This window comes from Pristiophorus japonicus, chromosome 13, assembly GCF_044704955.1.
Source record: "Pristiophorus japonicus isolate sPriJap1 chromosome 13, sPriJap1.hap1, whole genome shotgun sequence".
NCBI lineage: Eukaryota > Metazoa > Chordata > Chondrichthyes > Pristiophoridae > Pristiophorus > Pristiophorus japonicus.
In genome coordinates, this window is record NC_091989.1 from 147,575,202 (window position 1) to 147,595,769 (window position 20,568).

General features: G+C 49.2%; 1 protein-coding gene across 6 annotated transcripts in view; it reads left to right on the top strand.

The window, feature by feature from the left end:
* tdrd12 (tudor domain containing 12) overlaps positions 1-20,568 on the top strand; it is a 212,313-nt gene that overhangs the window by 30,376 nt on the left and 161,369 nt on the right. For all 6 annotated transcript variants that reach the window (XR_011596358.1, XR_011596357.1, XR_011596359.1 and 3 more), the window contains exons 10-11: positions 1,056-1,137; positions 1,973-2,041. Coding sequence is in view for 3 of the 6 variants with exons in the window: in XM_070898098.1 (XP_070754199.1) it covers positions 1,056-1,137; positions 1,973-2,041 (151 nt within the window). In the remaining 3 variants the exon portion in view is untranslated. The remainder of the gene's footprint in view (positions 1-1,055; positions 1,138-1,972; positions 2,042-20,568) is intronic.

The following is a 20,568-nucleotide window of genomic DNA, read 5'->3' on the forward strand; positions in this document are numbered from 1 at the left end:
TCTGTTTCATTTCCAGTACTGGCCCTTAATAAATAAAATTGACTTAATAACCTCCTATCTTTAAAATCTCATCCTCAGATGTACATGGGAAATTCACTAGTGCTTTATAAATGTCAGATGTGTATAAAGCAAAGCTACGCACGAGATGTTTCGCCATCCTTTTTTTAAAAAACTTAATCGTGTTGAATTTTGAAAATGTATTTAAAATTTCCACAGCGTTTAAAATTTTTCTTGGTCAGGTATTCAAAGTTATTATTGATTTTAGTTCCTTCACTGTTCCTGGCAGCGCAATAACTTTTGGCATTAAGAAGAATTCTCCTAACCTTGCCCATTGTTCATTTAGTACGGATCTTGCATTTAAGCCCTCAAGTTGAGAATTCTCAATGACAAGTTAAAATAGTTTTTCGCTAATTACCTTTTCAAAACCCCTCATAATTTTGAACACAACCAAATCTCCTGTTAGTCTTCTCAGTTCCAGTGGAAAGAGCCCCAGTTTCACTAGTTTCCCCTCATTACTGAAGTTTCTCATCTCTGGCATCATCTTGGTAAATCTCTCTTGCACCCTCTCCACCTTTCCTCAACTAGGGCATCCCAAACAGGAAACTGAATTTTACCTGCAGCTTAATCAATGACTTGTACAGGTTGAGCATTACATCTTTGCTTTGTACTCTGTGATCTTTTTTATAAAACCTTACAAAGTCCCATGTTTTTTAACAACTTTATCAAATTGTTTCCTCCTCTTTTAAATACTTATGCATCTGAATCCACAAGTCTCTGCTCTTTTAAAGTTTTACAATTTAATGCATATTTCCCCCTTCTAATTTTTCACCCAAAATGTATTGCTTCACATTTCTTCATTTAAATTTCATCCAGTACCAATCTGCAACCCGTCTGTCTGCTTGAAGTTGTTCACTATTCTCTTCACCATCCTCCTAATTTTGTTTTCATTTCCAGTTATTGAGGTATGAATTTAGGTGAATCTGCTGCCAAGTATTGTTCACCTCCCACCCCCACCCCCACTGAACAGAAATAAATAACATTTCTTTTTAACTTAGGTTTTGCCTCTATGATGAAATAAGAAAGGACAGGAACTCCTCCACAGTAATGCAAACACGTGATGATCTACCAGCTTCTATAAGTTATGTATTATTGTAATTTATCACAGTAATGTAATTCAGTTGAAAATCCATCTTTGTGCAATAAAATAAACTGTTTTCCAGGGTTAATACATAGTATACACTTAATTTTGGTTAAGGTTTTACTACTAAAAAGTATAGTTCATCATCTTTTAAAATTTGCTATCTGCTTTTGTTTGTCCATTGAATAGCTGAGCTATGAACAGGAAACTCCCAGCTCCGTGCCAAGTACACTGGGGCAGCAGGAAGGCTGCTATAGTTGACTTCAGTGTCATGGAGTTAGGGAGTGAAAAATTGGCTGGGGTTCCTGCTCCTGCAAGCCATACTGCAGTCCCTGTTGGATGTGCCATGTGTTGATGTTGGGAGAGGATCATAATTGTTTGTGGTGTGTTTAAGTAGCCTGACAACACTGTCAAGATATATGCATAAATGATGGCCACTCTGACAAGGTAATGGAGGGTGACCAACAAGAATGGAACTCAAACCCAGCAATGAGTCCTTACCCTTTGGAAAGCAAGGAAATAAATTGGTGAAAGAAGGGGCAATATGCCCTTTTCAGGAGCTGTCACTGCTCCACGAAAAAATGTAACTGCTAAAATATTGTGTACATTGGTTCTAATGTCTATTCCCTGCATCCTTTATTTGTGATGTAAAAGTAAATTGTATATAAGAAATATTTATAAAAGTAGCCTCGGAATATTCATGCTAACTACTTTGTTCATTTTGTCACCCGCATGCATTAAGATTTAATGGGGGTAAGATATGAGTTTTATATAAAATAGATATGCATTGTTCATTAAATATGCCCATTATAAGCATTTATACAATTGTTTTACAGGCTCCTACAGTTTCTAAACCCAGATCCTTTGAACTCAAAAAGTGAACTTGAATTTAATTTACAACAGGTAATTTTTAATGGAGTAAAGATTATCACAAGCTCAGTCAAGAGCTTCAATTTAGTTGACTTTTTTGAAGCTCTTGGCAAGCACAGTCTTTTATGTTTCATGTACTTGATCAATGATGATTTCTACACTGAAGGACTAATTATTGTAATTGTGGAAAGCTGACTACTAAAAAATAAGTCTGTATATTATTTGATGAAGAAATTTGTGACCTTATTCCCTGCCCCAATCACCTACGGCTTTATGATGGTACATATTACTGCTGTGAAATATTGAGTGGCTTTTACCATTATTTCTTCAGGCCATAAAAAGTTTGTTTAAAAGTTACTTTATTGCTTCTTTCACCAATTTAAAAAAAAATTATTCGTTCCTGGGATGTGGGCATTGCTGGCAAAGCCAACCTTTAGTTCCCATCCCTAATTGCCCTTGAGAAGGTGGTGGTGAGCCACTGCCTTGAACCGTTGAAGTCCATGTGGTGAAGGTACTCCCAGAGCGCTGTTGGGGAGGGAGTTCCAGAATTTTGGCCTAGCGACGATGAAGGAACGGCGATATATTTTGTCATTATGATGTGTGACTTGAAGGTGATGGTGTTCCCATGCTCCCATGCGCCTGCTGCCTTTGTCCTTCTCGGCGGTAGAGGTCGTGGTTTGGGAGATGCTGTTGAAGAAGCCTTGGAGAGTTCCTGCAGTGCATCTTGTAGATGGTACACACTTGCAGCCATGGTACGCCGGTGGTGGAGGGAGTGAACGTTTAAGGTGGTGGATGGGCTGCCAATCAAGAGGCCTGCTTTGCATTGGATGGTGTTGAGCTTCTTGAGTGTTGTTGGAGCTGCATTCATCCAGGCACGTGGAGAGTATTCCATCACACTCCTGACGTGCCTTATAGATGGTGGAAAGACTTTGGAGAGTCAGGAGGTGAGACAGAATATCCAGCCTCTGACCTGCTCTTGTAGCTACAATATTTATGTGGCTGGCCCAGTTAAGTTTCAGATCAGTGGGGACTCCCAGGATGTTGATGGGGGATTCAGTGATTGGTAATGCATTGAACGTCAAGGGGCAATGGTTAGACTCGCTTGTTGGAGATGGTCATTGCCTGGCACTTGTGTGGCGCATTTGTTACTTGCCACTATCAGCCCAAACCTGAATGTCATCCAGGTCTTGTTGCATGTGGACCTGGACGGCTTCATTATCTGAGGAGTTGTGATTGGAACTGAACACTGCAGTCATCAGTGAACTTCCCCACTTCTGATCTTATGATGGAAAGAAGGTAATTGATGAAGCAGCTGAAGATAGTTGAGCATAGGATACTGCCCTGAAGAACACCTGCAGCGATGTCCTGGGGCTGTGATGATTGACCTCCAACAACCATTACCATCTTCCTTTGTGTTAGGTATGACTCCAGCCAGTGGAGAGTTTTCCCTCTGATCCCCATTGACTTCAATTTTACTAGGGTTTCTTGATGCCATATGGTACACTCATAATAAAGGATGAAACTGAGTACTATGTACAATGAACAAGTGTGACCTTAGCTCCTTTTAATAAAACTCCAGATTGCAGGTACCTCATGGGTGGCCTGCTTATATACCATACTCCCAAGGGATGCTGGGATCCCTTGGGACTCCCAACAGGTGGACCCTCTGGTGGTCAGGCATCATACAAGTTACAAGGGGTTAAATACATAACATCAGTCCCCCATGAAGTCAACAGTACACATATTTACAAGGGGAGATGATGTGGGGCTTTTCGCTCCCTTGTCGATCGTCTCGGTACAAATGCGGGTGTGGGTGAGTTGGTCAATTCTTCACTGAGCTGTTGGGCAGCCGGCCTTGCCGCAGGGCTGAGATGATGATTTCGGCTTTGTGGTCAGCCAGTGTGTGTGCGCGCATGCGTGCGTGTGTTTTCACACATCTGCGGATGTGCAGCTACATGTGAGGCCTGCCCTGTACGTTTCTCCCTCAAATTCGCAATGTCCTCCAAGCCAGCGACGTAGCTCGCCACTTCCTGGCCTTCAGATCTCTTGTACGTGTAGAACCGGTACCTTGCCATCAGAACGCTTTCCTTCGGGTTTACATGCTCCCAGACCAGTGTGCACAAATCATTATACGACTTCTCTGCGGGTTTCGCTTGCGCAAGCAGATTTTTCATGAGGGCATACGTTGGTGCCCTGCAAACGGTAAGGAGAATCGTCCACGAAGTATTGGTCGAGTCGCTCTGCAAAGGTTTCCCAATTATCTCCCTCCGAAAATTTCTCCAGGATGCCCACTGTTCTCTGCATCATTGCGGTGGGGTTCATCATCTGTATGATGAACAGACCTTTGTGCGTGTTGATGCAGGTGAAGCCTTTCGAAGACTCCTCCAGTTCCTGCATCATGTAGGCCGAGGTCAGGTCCAGCTTGGTGAACGTCTTCCCTGCAGCCAGGGTCGCAAATAGGTCGTCTGCCTTGGGTAGCGGGTACTGGTCCTGTCGCGAAAAACGTTTAATCGTTACTTTATAGTCCCCACAAATTCTAACCATGCCATCCACTTTAAGTACTGGGACAATCGGACTAGCCCAGTGGTTGAATTTCACCAGCGCGATGATGCCTTCTCGCTGCAGCCTGTCCAGCTCAATTTCCACTTTTTCATGCATCATGCCTTGTGGTGGATGGGTCGCGTACTGGGAACCAAATGGATCTGCACTTTCGCCCCCGAGAAGCTTCCAATGCCTGGCTTGAACAACGAAGGGAACTTGCTCAGAACGTGGGCACATGAGGCATCGTCGACAGACGAAAGCGCTATGTCGTCCCAGTTCCAGCAGATTTTTCCCAGCCAACTTCTGCCAAACAACGTGGGGCCATTCTCTGGCACAATCCACAGTGGGAGTTCATGTACGGCTCCATCCTAGGAGACTTTGACTTCTGCACTGCCGATTACAGGGATTAGTTCCTTGGTGTAAGTCCTTAGTTTTGTGTGAATGGGGCTGAGCTTGGGCCTGTGTGCCTTTTTGCCCCATAGCCTGTCGAAGGCCTTTTTTACTCATTACGGACTGACTTGCACCAGTGTCCAGTTACATAGATACTGGAATACCGTTCAGTTCAACTTTCAACATTATTGGGGGACATTTCGTAGTGAATGTGTGTACCCCGTACACTCCTGCCTCCTCAGTACGAGTCTCCAATTCAGTCTGATCCACAGTAAATCGATCTTCTTCTGCAACATGGTGGTTTGCAGTGTTTGTAGCTCGTCTGCACATTCGCTGGAGGTGTCCCATTGTTCTGCAACCGTTGCACGCATAGTGCTTGAAGCAGCATTGATGGGGCCGATGATCACCTCCACGACGCCAACAAGGTGTTAACTGCCTCGCATTAATGATTGATGGCGGACTCTGGGTCAACTGAGGTCGGGCAGCAGCAGCCAGCGTGTACATTCTGCCATGTACATTTCTGCTCGAAACCGACGTTACTTTATGCAAAATACTGGCCGAAACTTATTTACTCTGCAAAATCTGTTTGGTGGTGTTGCTGATGGACATAAATGCCTGGGCTATTGTTATGGCTTTACTTAGATTCGGAGTTTCTACAGCCAACAGTTTGCGAAGGATTGTCTCATGTCCAATGCCCAGTACAAGAAAGTCTCTGAGCATTTGTTCTAGGAATCCCTCAAACACTCAATGTCCTGCGAGGCGCCTTAGTTCGGCGACATAGCTCGCCACTTCCTAGCCCTCCGATCGTTGGCACGTGTAGGACCGATCTCTCACCATCAAAACACATTCCTTAGGATTTAGGTGCTCCCGAACCAGCGTACACAATTCTTCGTAGGATTTCTCTGTTGGTTTTGCTGGAGCCAGGAGATTCTTCATGAGGCCATAGGTTGTTGCCCCACAAACAGTTAGGAGGATCGCCCTTCATTTGGTAGCGTTCTCGTCCCCTTCCTTTTCGTTGGCCACGAAGTATTGAACGAGTCTCTCCACGAAGGCCTCCCAATCGTCCCCTTCTGAGAACTTCTCCAGGATACCGACTGTTCTTTGCATTTTCGCAAGGTTCGTTGCCTTGTCGCCAATTGGTACGCTCATAATAAAGGATGAAACTGAGTACTGTGTACAATGAGCAAGTGTGACCTTAGCTCCTTTAATAAGGCTCCTGAGTGCAGGTACCTCGTGGGTATATACCGTGCTCCCAAGGGATGCTGGGATCCCTTGGGACTCCAACCGGTGGGCTCTCTGGTGGTCAGGTGTCATACAGGTTACAAGGAGTTAAATACATAACACCATACTTGTTTAAATGCTGGCTTGATGTCAAAGGCAGTCACTCTTAACTCACCTCTGGTATTCAGCTGTTTTGTCTATGTTTGGAACAAGGCAGTAATGAGGTCTGGAGCCGAGTGTTCCTGGCAGAACCCAAACTGAGCATTTGTGAGCAGGTTATTGGTGAGTAAGTGCCACTTAATAGCACTGTCGATGACACCTTTCATCACTTTGATGATTGAGTGGACTGCTGGGGTGATAATTGGCTGGATTGGATTTGTCCTTTTTGTGGACAGGACATACCTCGGCAATTTTCCACATTGTCGAGTCGATGCCGGTGTTGTAGCTGTACTGAAACAGCTTGGCTAGTTCTGGAGCACAAGTCTTCAGCACGACAGCCTGGATGTTGTCGGAGCCAAGAGCCTTTGCTGTGTGCAGTGCGCGCAACCATGTCTTGATATCATGTGGAGTGAATCAAATTGGCAGAAGACTGGCTTCTGTGATGGTTGGGATCTCAGGAGTATGGCTCATTCACTCGGCACTTCTGGCTGAAAATGGTTGCAAACTCATCAGCCTTGTCTTTTGCACTCGTGTGGTGGGCTGTGCCCTCATTGAGGATGGGGATATTTATGGAGCCTCTTCCTCCCGTTAGTAGTTTTAATTGTCCACCATCATTCACGACTGAATAGTGCAAGACTGCAGAGCTTTGATCTGATCTATTGGTTGTAGGATCCCTTAGCTCTGTCCGAAGCATGCTGCTTCTGCTGTTTAGCATGTTTATAGACCTATGTTGCAGCTTCCTCAGGTTGGCACCTCATTTTTCAGTACATCTGATGCTGATCCTGTCATGCTCTTCTGCACTCCTCATTGAACCAGGCTTGGTCGCTTGGCTTGGTGGTAATGGTAGAGTGAAGGATATGCCGGGCCATGAGGTTACATTTGTGGTGGAATGCAAGTGTCTCATGGATGGCCCACAGTGTCTCATGGATGCCCAGTTTTGAGCTGCTAGATGTGTTCTGAATCTATCCCATTTAGCACAGTGGGAGTAACACAAACAGGATGGAAGGTGTACTCACTGTGAAGACGGGATTTCATTTCCATAAGGACTGTGTGGTGGTCATTGCTACGAATATTGTCAATGACCGATACATCTGCGACAGGTAGATTGGTAAGGACGAGGTCAAATAGATTTTTACCATGTGTTAGTTCTCTCACCACCTGCTGCAGGCCCAGTCTGGCAGCTATGTCCTTCAGGACTCAGCCAGTACCGAGCCACTCTTGGTGATGGACATTGAAGTCCCCCACCCAGAGTACATTCTGTGCCCTTGCAATCTTCAGTACTTCTTCCAAGTGGTGTTCAACATGGAGGAGTACCGATTCATCAGCTAAAGGAGGACGGTAGGTGATTTCTTTGCCTATGCTTGACTTGAAGCCATGAGCGTTCATAGGGTCCGGAGTCAATGTTGAGGACTCTGGGGCCACTCCCTCCCAACTGTAGTCGCTGCCTCTGGTATCCTGCTGGTGGGAGAGGTCATACCCAGGGATGGTGATGGTGTCTGAGTCATTGGTTGAAAGGTATGATTTTGTGAATATGACTGTCAGGTTGTTGCTTGACTAGTCTCTGGGACAGTACTCCCAACTTTGGCATGTCCCCAGAGGCTAGTGAGGAGTAATTTGCAGGGTCGACTGGACCGGGTGTGTCGTCGTCATGTCCGAAGTCGAGGTTGATGCCGGGTGGTCCGTCTGGTTTTATTCTTGTTATTGTTTCTTGTAGTGGTTTGTTACAACTGAGTGGCTTGTTAGGCCATTTCAGAGTCAGCCACATTGCTGTGGGTTTGAAGTAATATATAGGCCAGGTCAGGTAAGGACGGCAGATTTCCTTCCCTAACTAACCATCATGGGCAATCTCTCGGAGTTGAGGATGACTTGCTTCCACACTAGAAATTAGTTCTCGGGTGATTGAAGAATCCAATGCGGAACCTACAGTCTCTGTCACAGGTTGGGCAAACGGTGGTTGAAGGAACAGATGGGTGGGGTGCCTGGATTGCCACGCGCTCCTTCCGTTGTCGACGCTTGGCTTCAGCTTGCTTTTGGCGAAGACATTTGAGGTTTTCAGCTCCTTCCCGGATGCTTTTCCTCCACTTTGGGGAGTCTTGGGCCAGGGATTCCCAGGTGTCGGTGAGGATGTTACATTTTTTCAAGGAGGCTTGGAGGGTGTCCTTGAAGCGTTTCCTCTGCCCACCTGGAGCTTGTTTGCCGTGTCGGAGCTCCAAGTAGAGCGCTTGTTTTGGGAGTCTCGTGTCAGGCATGCGGATGATGTGGCCCGTCCAGCGGAGCTGATCGAGCGAGGTCAGTGCTTTGATGCTGGGGATATTGGCCTGAGCGAGGATACTCCCATTGGTGCGCCTATCCTGCCAATGGATTTGCAGGATCTTGCGGAGGCAGCGTTGGTGGTACATCTCCAGTGCTTTGAGGTGCCTGCTGTTCATAGTCCATGTCTCTCAGCCATATAGGAGGGCGGGTATCACCATTGCTCTGTAGATCATGAGCTTGGTGCCAGGTTTGAGGTCCTGGTCTTCAAACACTCTCTTCCTCTGGCAACCGAAGGCTGCACTGGCACACTGACGGCGGTGTTGGACCTCGTCGTCTATGCCCTTGCGCTAACTAACCAGCTGGGTTTTGATGACAGTCCGGTAGTTTTATGGTCACCATTACTGATGCTAGCCTTTTATTCCAGATTTATTTCATTAATTAAATTTCCCAGCCATGATGGGATTTGAACTTGCGTCTCTGGATCATTAGTCCAGGCCTCTGGGTTACTTGTCCTGTAATATAACCACAATGCTACCATACCGTACAGCGCTTACGTAATAAATTGTGATGTAATTATAATGGGGTTAACAAAATATTTTTGCTTTTTTCATGCTGTTAAAAACTGGAACTACATGATCTTTTACCCCATATAAATTTAAGTAACTCGCCCTGTTAGTTTCTGATTGAGTATCCAGTGGTTGAACTAAACATACTGATTTCTGAAGGGCTTCATCCCAGATGTGGAAGTAGAAGGAGGTGTAGTTAAATGTCCCGTTGTGATTGGAGTAGAGGCTTGAGAAGAAGGGGAAGGAAGGATTGCTAATGTTGTGGCTAATATCTCGTGTTGCAAGATTGAGAGGGAGTCTTGCATTGGCAATCCTGGTAAGGCCATCAAATTTGTTCCAGAATTCCATATAATTCTATAAATTCTGCTGCTGGCATTGACCTGTTCATCTAGTCTAAGATGGCCGCCGGGGTGGCAGCTCCCTTCAGGAGCTCCCCTGCTAAACAACTCCCACCTTCTACCATTGGCAACTTTCCACCCTCAACCACCCACCTCCCACTGTCTAAACTTCCCCAGCCCTAATAGACCTTAATAGGGGGTATTAAACACTTGAATCCCTACTCTAAACCCAACCCTGCAAATGTCACAAGTTCGGGTCTACCCCATCGGCGATGGTGACTGGGCCTCCTGCGGCGATTGGGCCTCCCGAGGCGATTGGGCCTGGTGACTGGGCCTCCTGCGGCGACAGGGCCTCCTGACTTGGCCTCCTGCAGCGATTGGGCCTCCCGACTGGGCTTCCTGCGACGACTGGGCCTCCTGCGGCAACTGAGCGACGGGGCCTCCCGACTGAGCCTTCTGCGGCGGCTGGGCCTGGCTGTCGGGCCTGGCTGTCGGGCCCCCACCTCCCTCCAGTGGCAATCGGAACACTTCAGTGGCGGTCGATGGGCCTCTCCTCCACGATGAAGTCTGGGCCTCCTCGACAACGGCTGGATCTCCTGCGGCGGCAGGCGACCTCATCCTTAACGGTGACCGAGTCCAACTCTCCTACGACGGCGGCTGGCCTCCCCACCCGGCCCCCTCTTTCAGCGATGACTAGACCTCCTTTCCTGCTGGTGACCTGGCCTTCTCGCCTCCTCCAGCACGTGGTGAGTACCATGGCTGTGACCCCCCCTGACCACCTACTCTGAACCCCAGTGGGCCACCTACCCTCCCAATGGCTGCCCCAACCAAGCCTCGGACCACCTACCATCAAGGGCACTACCCAGCGCCGAGCCTGCGGCCAACATCTTGCCGAAGGCAACTAGGCCCATATAGCAGTGTCTGGTCTCCAGTCGTCTTGGACCCCCTTGCCACTGGATCAAGACGTTGCTCAGCTAAGCCCGTGTGGTAGCCGGTGTGCAACGACCACCCCACGTTAAAAGAACTCGTGCACAGGTATTTTCCACTCCTCTAACATGAAGTTCGGGACCTGGAATGTCAGGACCTTCATGAACAACTTGAACAGCGACAGGCCGGAACGCCACACCGCCATAGTTGCCCGGGAAATTAGATGCTTTGATATCGACATCGCCGCCCTAACTGAGACCCGGTGGGCAGTGTTATGTTCAGAATAAATCCACAGGACTATATCGCAAGCTCAAACTGTTGTGACCTTGGTCTTTTTATTCAGACTCCAGAGTGAGGAAGCAGCATGGTGAAATCACCTTTTATACCTGCTTGCCCCAGGGTGCACAGGTGACCCTTAGGTTTCCCACAGGTATGTCCCCTAGTGGCAAGTCTTATATTATATTTTGGCAAGGTTTACATAACATCACTTCCCCCCTATCTTTCCCCCGCCCCCAGTCTTATGTGCAAATTATTTGCCAATTGAGGCGATCTGGCGCCCCGGTTCGATTGCCTGGATTGAAGTCCTGACGTGGTGGGTTCATCCTCGTGGTTGACGGTGAAGTTGATCATGTTAGTGGGTCGCTGGGGGACAGGTCCTTTCACAGTGGTTCCTGGTTATCTGTAGCTCGCAGTTTGGTCTTGTCCAAATGCTTTACTCATTAGCCTGGTATATGGTTTCTCAATCAAACGCTCCATTTTCATCACATACATTCCATTCCCCTCCTTGGTTAATGCGGTGCTAACAGCCCAACTGGGGCCCTGAACACTGTCTGCATCACTTATTCTGATATTGCATGGAGGGGCCGTGCAATTATGGTGCATTTTCTGCTGATGGCATACGGAAGGTTCGGTTCTGAGTGATTCTGTCTGGTGATTGCGTAGCACCCGGGATAGCCGGGTTTGTAGGGAGTCTACTGCGTCACGCGTGGTGCTTGGTTTAATGATTTGGGCAGCCTGCTCTGGGCTTTTGTCGCTGACGCTGAGGTCTGGCAAGCCCAGGATTGCCTTAATGGCCTTGAGACTTTCGGTAGTGGTGGGAGGTCTAGTGGTCCCAATGAACCTTGGGCCGTAGTATGGGGGCCCGGACCACCGACTGTCTGTAGCCGCCCTGCCTTACTTTGCAACGTTGGGATGGGTCTTTTGTCTCTGCGACGGATAGGTTGCCACATCCCGTCTCGCAGTTCATCTTTGGCAGGCGGTAACGTGGGACCCTGGCTGGTACAGGTCCTAAGCTGGGGGGCCGTTACGGTTGACCCCTTGCTTTCTAGCACTTCCATGACCACAAGTGGGTCTGCAGGCTGCGCTGTTTCCACCCCGGGGGTGGGCAACGGTAGTCAACTGAGGGCATTAGTGCCGCTCTCAGTGCCTGGCCCGTGGCGAATCATATTACAGTGCACGGACAGTGTTAGACATTCTTGAAACAACGCATCGATAATGGTGCCTCTGCTCTCCCAAGCTTGTGGGATGAACAGCTTCTCTGACTCGAGCACATATTGGGACACTCTTTGGTACGTCTCTTTAGTCCCGTGAACACTGGCTGCTGCCTTGTTTAACTTATTGGATACATGTCCAATCGTTTGGGGCTCGCCCGCTACTTTTGCACAACACTCCCGACCCCGTGTGACAACACATCACTTGTTACAAGTACTTTGTCAGGTAAATATACGACCGGTTGGTGTTCGCCCGCTACTTTGGCTTGTTGCAAGGTACCCCCAACCCCATATAATGGTACATCATTGGCCGCGAAAGACCGCTCTCAAGGATTACATAGTGCACACAATTTATTGGAGCGTAGTGGATTCCTGCTCATCTGTGGCCGCCCCTTTACCTTTACCCCAAACCCAGTCATCTTCCTTGATGGGCGACACATTCCTCCGTTCCGTTGCAGCGACCTCCCATGGTCTGGACGCGCCTTCTCGTCCGTGTCAGTAATGTCGACTGCCGTGATCTTCCTCCCTAGGTATTTTGCCTCTGGCGTTGGGAAGACTCATTCGGATCGTTTCGGCCGGAGTCCCACTCCGCATGGTCGACCTGGCGCCTCTTCCATCATCGGGAAGAGGTCGTCGGCTTCGGGTGGTGGGTACCGCGACTGTACCGCTGCTCGGTTGAATTTTACCTCCTCGTGGTTGTGATGAGCGGCCTGTGCCTCGGGGATCTGCACTTCGATGCCTGCTTCAGCCGAAGGTGGGGGTTTGCTCAGCCTTTGAGAATGGGAGACCTCGTTCGCCGGAGAAGGTACGCAGAGATTTTCCCAGTTCCATCGAATCTTCCCCATCCACCTCCTTCCAAGCAGCGTTGGCCCATCACCTGAAACAATCCACAGTGGTAAATCGTGCACTGCTCCCTCGTGGAATACTCTTATGTCCGCACTACCAATAACTGGTATCGGTTCCTTGGTGTAGGTGCGCAGCTTTGCCTGAATCGGGATCAATGTGGGTCGCTGTGCTTCGTCGCTCCACAGCGCCTCGAATGCCTTATGGCACATAACTGACTGACTCGCCCCATGTCTAGTTTCATGGAGACTGGAGTGCCGTTAAGTTCAACTTTTAACATTATTGGAGGACTTTTGGTGGTGAAGGTGTGTATCCCATATACTACTACTTCATCCTCAGGTTCAGTTGCCTCTCCTGCTCGTTCATCGTGATCCTCGCTGAATTGGTCGTCCTCTCCTGACTCTGCCACGTGGTGAGCCAGAGATCATTTGCACATTCGCTGGAGGTGCCCCATTGTTCCACAACCCTTGCACACATAGGGCTTGAATCTACATTGATGAGCTCTATGGCTGCCCCCGCAACGCCAACATGGTGCTAATGGATATGCATTCATGCCCCACGGTGGACTCTTGTCATCCTAGGCCTAGGTCTGGCCTCTGCAATCGTGTGGGCCCTGCCCTGTGCTGTTCTGCCTGCTGAAAACATTATTTTGTGCACGGTGCTTGCCGGTGAGCTTCAATTCTGTGAAGATATCTGTTTCGTGTTATCGCTCGTAGATATGAAGGCTTGGGCTATCATGATGACCTTGTTCCGATCTAGGGATTCAGCAGACAGCAGTTTGCGAAGAATGACCTCGTGACCAATTCCAAGCACGAAAAAGTCCCGCAACATTTCCCCTAAGGATCCTGCAAATTCATACTGCCCCGCAAGGCATCTTAAGTCGGCAACAAAACTTGCCACGTTCTGGTCCTCGGAGCGACGGTGCATGTACAAGCGGTACCTGGCCATCAGGGTGCTCTCCTTTGGCTTAAGGTGTTCCATAGCCAGCGTACACAGCTCTCCGTAAGATTTGTCCATTATTTTGACCGGTGGGAGCAAATTTTTAAGGAGGCCATATACCGATGACCCACATACGGCGAGGAGAATCGCCCTGCGCTTGATCTCGGTTTCAGCCGTGTCCAATTCGTTGGCCACAAAGTACTGGTCGAGACGCTCAACGAAGGCTTCGCAATCATTTCCCTCAACAAATCTCTCAAGAATACCAACAACAGCTATTACCACGTGAAAGTTCGTGATCCGTTACTTGTCGCCAATTTGTTATGTTCAGAATAAATCCGCAGGACTATATCGCAAGCTCAATCTGTTGTGACCTTAGTCTCTTTATTCAGACTCCAGAGTGAGGAAGGAGCATGGTGAATCACATTTATACCCGCTTGCCCCAGGGTGCACAGGTGACCCTAAGGTCTCCCACAGGTGTGCCCCCTAGTGGCAAGTCTTCGATTTTGGTAAGGTTTACATACATAACAGGCGGGGAAGGCCAGCTCAAGGAACAAGATAGAGGTTACACCACCTTCTGGAAAGGGAAACCAGAGGAAGAACGCTGCCTCCATGGAGTTGGCTTCGCCATCAAAAATGAGCTGGTCGACCACCTGAAAGACTCCCCTAATGTCTCTTCGACTCACCCTATCCCGGAATCAGTGCACCACAGTCATCAGTGCGTACGCCCCAACACTTGATGCAACACATGAAGCCAAAGAAGGTTTTTACTCCAACCTCTCAAAATCGCTGTCCTGCATCCCTGCGGGTGACAAACTCATCCTCCTCTGTGACTTCAACACCAGGGTCGGCAAGGGCACAGACGTCTAGGGAGGCATGATTGGCAGAGAGGGGGTAGGGAAAGCCAATTCCAGCAGTACCCTATTCCTGACAAAATGTCGAGAATATGAACTTGTCCTCACCAATACCTTGTTCTGCCAGAGGGACAAATACAAGGCATCGTGGCAACACCCTCGCTCCAAACACTGGCACATGCTCGACTATGTCATCGTCCGAATCAGGAGCCAGGGATCGTAAGGATGTGCACATCACCCACGCCATGACGAGCTGACGACTGCTGGACGGACCGCCGCCTAATCTGATCCATCATTGACATCAACATAGCCCCAAAGCGGAGGGGGCAGCAGAAGCAGTACCACAAAAAAGTCAATGCTGGGGCACTTAAGGACCCAGCTAAGAGAGCCCTATACAGTCAAACGCTTCACAGCTAACCTGGCGTGCTTGGATGATCCCGAGACGCAGAATGCCCACAGCGCTTGGTCTGTCCTCCTGGCTTCCATAATCAGTGCCTGCAAAGAGATGCTCGGTCACTCAACCAGGAAACACGAGACTGGTTTGATGAGAATGATCAGGAGATCCAAGAGCTAATAGATTGCAAGCGCAGGACATTTCTGAGCCTTAAACAATTCGGGAACAGCAAAGCAGCATTACAGACGGCTTAAAGGCTGGGGTCCAACAAAAAACCAGGAACCTAAAGAACAGGTGGTGGATAGAGAAAGCACAGGAGATACAGCAGCTGGCCGACAGCCATGATGTGCAAGGATTCTTCATGCAGTCAAGGCCACCTACGGTCCAAACACCCAAGGCCCCACCCCACTGCTGGCCAAGAACGGGGAAACACTCATCAAAGGCAGTCAAAGCCCACTGCTAGGAGCACTTTGAAGATCTCCTCAATCAAGACTCTGCCTTTGACTTGCCACTACCCGCCACCACCTCAGTAAGACCCCAACACTGCACGAGGTAGAAAAAGCCATAAGACAGCTTAAAAACAATAAGGTTACGGGTGCGAATGAAATCCCTGCTGAGGCACTGAAGTATGGCAGAGAGGCACTGTTGGCGCGAATACATGACCTCTCTCTCATCTGGAGGGAGGAGAGCATGCCGGGAGATCTCTCAGATGCAGTGATCGTGACCATCTTTAAAAGGGACAAGTCCAACTGCAGCAACTACAGAGGAATCTCCCTGCTATCAGCCACTGGGAAAGTCGTCGCTAGAGTCCTCCTCAACCACCACCACCTCCCTGTGGCCGAGGAACTCCTTCTGGAGTCGCAGTGCGGATTTCGACCCCTCCGGGGCATAACTGACATGCGGCAGCTGCAGGGAACAGCGCCAGCCCTTATACATGGCCGCCTTCTGTTATATATGTGGACTTGTATTTACTCTGTACAGCCACCAGAGGGCTCATTCCCTGGAGTCCCAAGGGATCCCATAATCCCTTGGCAGCACAGGTATTTAAGGAGGCTTCACAGGTTGGAGAGGTACTCTGGAGACCTGCAATAAAAGACTACGGTCACACTTTACTTTGAGCTCAGTGTTCAGTCTGACTCTTTCTCCATACACAACATCTTCAGCCTTCCAAAAGGCCTTTGACACTGTCCACCGCGAGGGTCTATGGAGCGTCCTCCTCCGTTTCGGATGCCCCCAAAAGTACGTCACCATCCAAAGCATGCTCCACAACGACATGCAGGCTGTCATGTATCCAAACATGTTTACTGCTTGTACTATTACATATATAATGTGCCACCAGAGGGCACTGCAGTGGGAGACTTGTAGGTTACCTGTACAGGTGTGCCAGGCCTAGTCTAATAGGCTGGCTACCATGTGTAATCGTCACTCGAGTTATATTAAATGGACTAAGGTCACTACAGTTCAAGTACAATACATTGCCTCGTGGTGTCATTATCAGAGCATTTAAGGACATAACAGTTGGCGACGAGATTACGGACTTTCACGTGAAAATGGCTAACCTTGGTATGTTGCAGCAGTTCGCCGATGGTGATGATTGGGACACCTTTGTGGAGAGGCTCGACCATTTCTTCACAGCAAATGACCTGGTAGGCGATAATCCGGCCACACTGGCTGATAGGCGCAGAGCTATCCTGCTAACCAGTTGTGGGCCCACCGTCTATGGCCTCATCAGGGACTTGTTGGCACCAGCGAAGAGAACGACCAAGACATACGAGGAGCTTGTAACGCTGATCCAAGAACAACTCCAGCCCAAAGAGAGTATCCTCACAGCCAGACACCGGTTTTATACCCACGACGGCCTGAAGGCCAGAAATATGCTGCAGACCTCAGGAGGCTGGCGGCAGCATGTGATTTCGGCGACCACCTCACCGAAGCGCTGCGGGATATCTTTGTCATCGGAATCTTGCACGAGGGCCTTCTTCACAGACTACTATTTGCGGATACCACAATCAGACTGGAGAAGACCATCACCATGAGCCAGGCATTCATGACCTTGACCGTGGCTCTAGGCAGATGACTCATCCTCAGGACTCAAACCCGACAAGTACTGTACACCGAATGGCACCTTTTAGAGGCTGGACGGTAGAACGTGAATCTCCTCGGGAGAGAGAACAGGCCCCCGAGTCCCTCAACTCTGAGTCTGCTGAGGGGGGCTAATCGAATAGCACCATGCTGGTTTTGAGGAGGGAATCACCGGGCTCACCAGTGCCATTTTAAGGACTGTGTGTGCAAAGGCTGCAGCACAAAGGGCCACCTCCAGCGAATGTGTAAAAGAAATATGACCCACTGTGTTGATGAAGGGTCTGCAGATGGCCATGAATCCAGCCCAGATTATGAAGCGATAGTCAAAGAGGCAGCTCAGCCCCACGATGAGGTGTGTGGCATGTTTACCTGCTCCACAGAATGTTCCCCTTTGAGGATGGAAGTAGAGATAAATGGCATTCCAGTCATCATGGAAGTGGACACGGGGGTGAGCCAGTCAGTAATGAATCAAGAAGCCTTTGAGAAGCTATGGGGCAATCAAGCGAAACGACCCAAGTTGGTCCTGGTTCAGGCAAAGCTGCGCACCTATACCAATGAACTTATCCCAGTCGTTGGTAGTGCGGATGTAAAGGTACTCCATGATGGTGCGGTGCACAAATTACTACTGTAGATTGTTGCAGGTGATGGACCAACGCTACTCAGAAGAAGGTGGCTGGAGAAGATCCATTGGAGCTGGGAAGATTTCATCCCTCCAGCGATCGACGTCTCCCGCGCTCCGAGGCAAAGCAAACCCTCACCTGAGGTTGGATCCAGCACCAGAGAGCAGCACAGCACCCGCGGCACAGACCGCTCAGCACAACTGCATGGAGATGATCCAGCTGAGACGACCCGAACGCACCTTCCAGGCTCCAGTGGCAAAACTCCGGAGGAAGAAAATCGGATCCAAAGGCGACTTCCCAGCCTCGGTGGCAGAATCCGGGGAGAAGAGGATCACAGCAGTCGACATCGTGGATGGAAGAAAGATGGCGCCCAAACCATGAGGTGAAGCACTGAAGAAAAAGATGGCAGTGGCCAGACCACGAGGTGCATCGCTGATGGAGCAACACGTGGTACTAAGCGAAGAAGAGGATTGGGGTAAAGATAGCAAGGCTGTCTCAAAGGAGGCCAGCAACCCACCACACTTAAAGGGACAGGTCCACATTCTCAATCAATGTAACAGCAACTGAGAGTTAAATGTAAAGCTTGTAATTGATGATCAGAGTTTTATACATGTAATAAGCAAAGAAAAGTCGTGCGATTGCGATCGGAGCTACAGTTTATCTACAATGAGTAATGAAACATTGTGCGATGGTAGGATTTCAACTTCATTCAGTTAATGTAGCAGGCAAACACCCACAGCGAGCACACTGGTCCAGCGAGCTACCCAATGCTGTAGCCTGTGTCTCTGGGACCAGAGTGATGCACCATGGAGTGTGGCCACAAGCAGCTAATGTAGACAAGCTGCAGAGCAAGCGATCTCAGGAGGGCAACAGCACTGGTATAGATATCCTGCCCTGATCGGCTCCACCTCTCGGGCACCCGATGGCACCAACTGCCACGAGCCTGAAAGAGCAAACCGCGCTAAGGCACAGCCCCAGACCCTATCGCTACCAAAGCTACACCCAGGAACGAAGGGTCACCCGCAACTGTTCTCCCAAATGGGAGCGGGACCAGCCAGGATCCCAGACCAAATAACGCCCAGGCAAGCGAGTCAGCAGTTCCTTGTGCACTGCCAGACGACTGCTCCTCGGAGCGGCAGCGACCCGGGACGCAAAGAAAGGACAGGGAAGTCACGGGTATCTGTGAGCCTACCCGACGCTAGGAGCAACGCTAAAGGCCCAGAGAGCAGGCAACTTGAGCCAACCAGGTTCCCACTGCCAGCACTGGGCACCGTGCTGCCATCAGACTACCTGGACACCAGCCAGCAGTTCTGGTACTAGTTTGTCAAGCTCCGGTGCTGACACCAGTACTGATTCCAAGTATGTATCAAGTATGTACCTCACCAGTCAAATGTACTTGCCTCACAACTGTACCACAAATGTAATGATGTAAATGCAATTTTTATTTCTGGACTTGAATGTAATGAGCCACCGGCATAACCTATATGTGGGGGGGAGAGAATGGAATGGTCATGGACGCACAAAAAGAAACCACCAGCACCTCTATTGCCAACGAAACACCACCCACTCACCCAAGCTGGAAACAACCCTCCAAGGGTCAACCAGATAGAACTAAGCTCAGAGCACAGTCAATGCATGAAGGCTCTTTGCACTAAGGACTTGGAGAGTGATGTGATATGTATCCAAACATGTTTACTGCTTGTACTATTACATATGATGTGCCACCAGAGGGCACTACTATGGGAAACTTGTACACCAGCTGTATGGTCACCCCCCCAGTCATCAAGATCCACAGCGCAGCCCTGGAAAATGTGGACCAGTTCCTAGATCTTGGGCGCCTCCTATCAACGAGCAGGCATTGATGACTAGATCCAACACCCCCTCCAGTGCAGCCTTCAGCCGCTTTAGGAAAAGAGTGTTTGAAGACCAGGCCCTCAAAACTGCCACCAAGCTCATGGTCTACAGGGCTGTAGTAATAGCCGCCCTCCTGTATGGCTCAAACATGGACCATGTACAGTAGACACCAAGTCGCTGGAGAAATACCACCAACGATGTCTCTGCAAAATCCTACAAATCCCCTGGGAGGACAGACGTGCCACCGTTTGCGTCCTCGACCAGGCCAACATTCCCAGCATTGAAGCACTGACCACACTTGATCAGTTCCACTGGGCAGGCCACATAGTTCGCATGCCAGACACGAGACTCCCAAAGCAAGCGCTCTACTCTGAACTCCTTCACGGCAAATGAGGCAAAGGTGGGCAGAGGAAGCGTTGCAAGGACACCCTGAAAGCCTCCCTGATAAAGTGCAACATCCCCCTGACACCTGGGAGTCCCTGGCCAAAGACCGCCCTAAGTGGAGACATCTGTGGAGAGAAAAAGAGTTAACGTTTCAGGTCGATGATCCATCGTCAGAACTGGCGAATGTTTGGAATGAACGGATTTTTAAGGAGGGGAAGAAAGAACAAAAGGGAAGGTCTGTGATGGGGTGGAAGACAGGAGAGATTAGAGAGACAAATGGGATGATGGGCCGACTTGAAATGGTAATGGTAGAAGCTAGAAAAAGGTTAATCTAGATAGGGTGTGAATGGCAGAATAATTACCAGCTACCATGGGAGACAGAGAAAAAAATTACATAAGATCGGGTGGGGGGCAGAAGGGAGCCAAATATGGGCAGAGGTTATGATCTCATTGTTGAGCAGAGGTGCGGGAAATAGAACAGACACGGTCGAAGGCCATGTTAACCACAGCGGAGGGGAATCCTCGATGTTGAGTCCAACAGGCTTTAAACTGCCTAAACAAAAGATGAGGTGCTGTTCCTCGAGCTTGCGTTGAGCTTCATTGAAACAGTGTAGGAGGCCTCGGAATGGGAGTGGAGCGGGGAATTAAAGCGACGGGACCGGAAGCTCAGGGTCACGCTTACGGACTGAATTGAGGTGTTCCACAAAG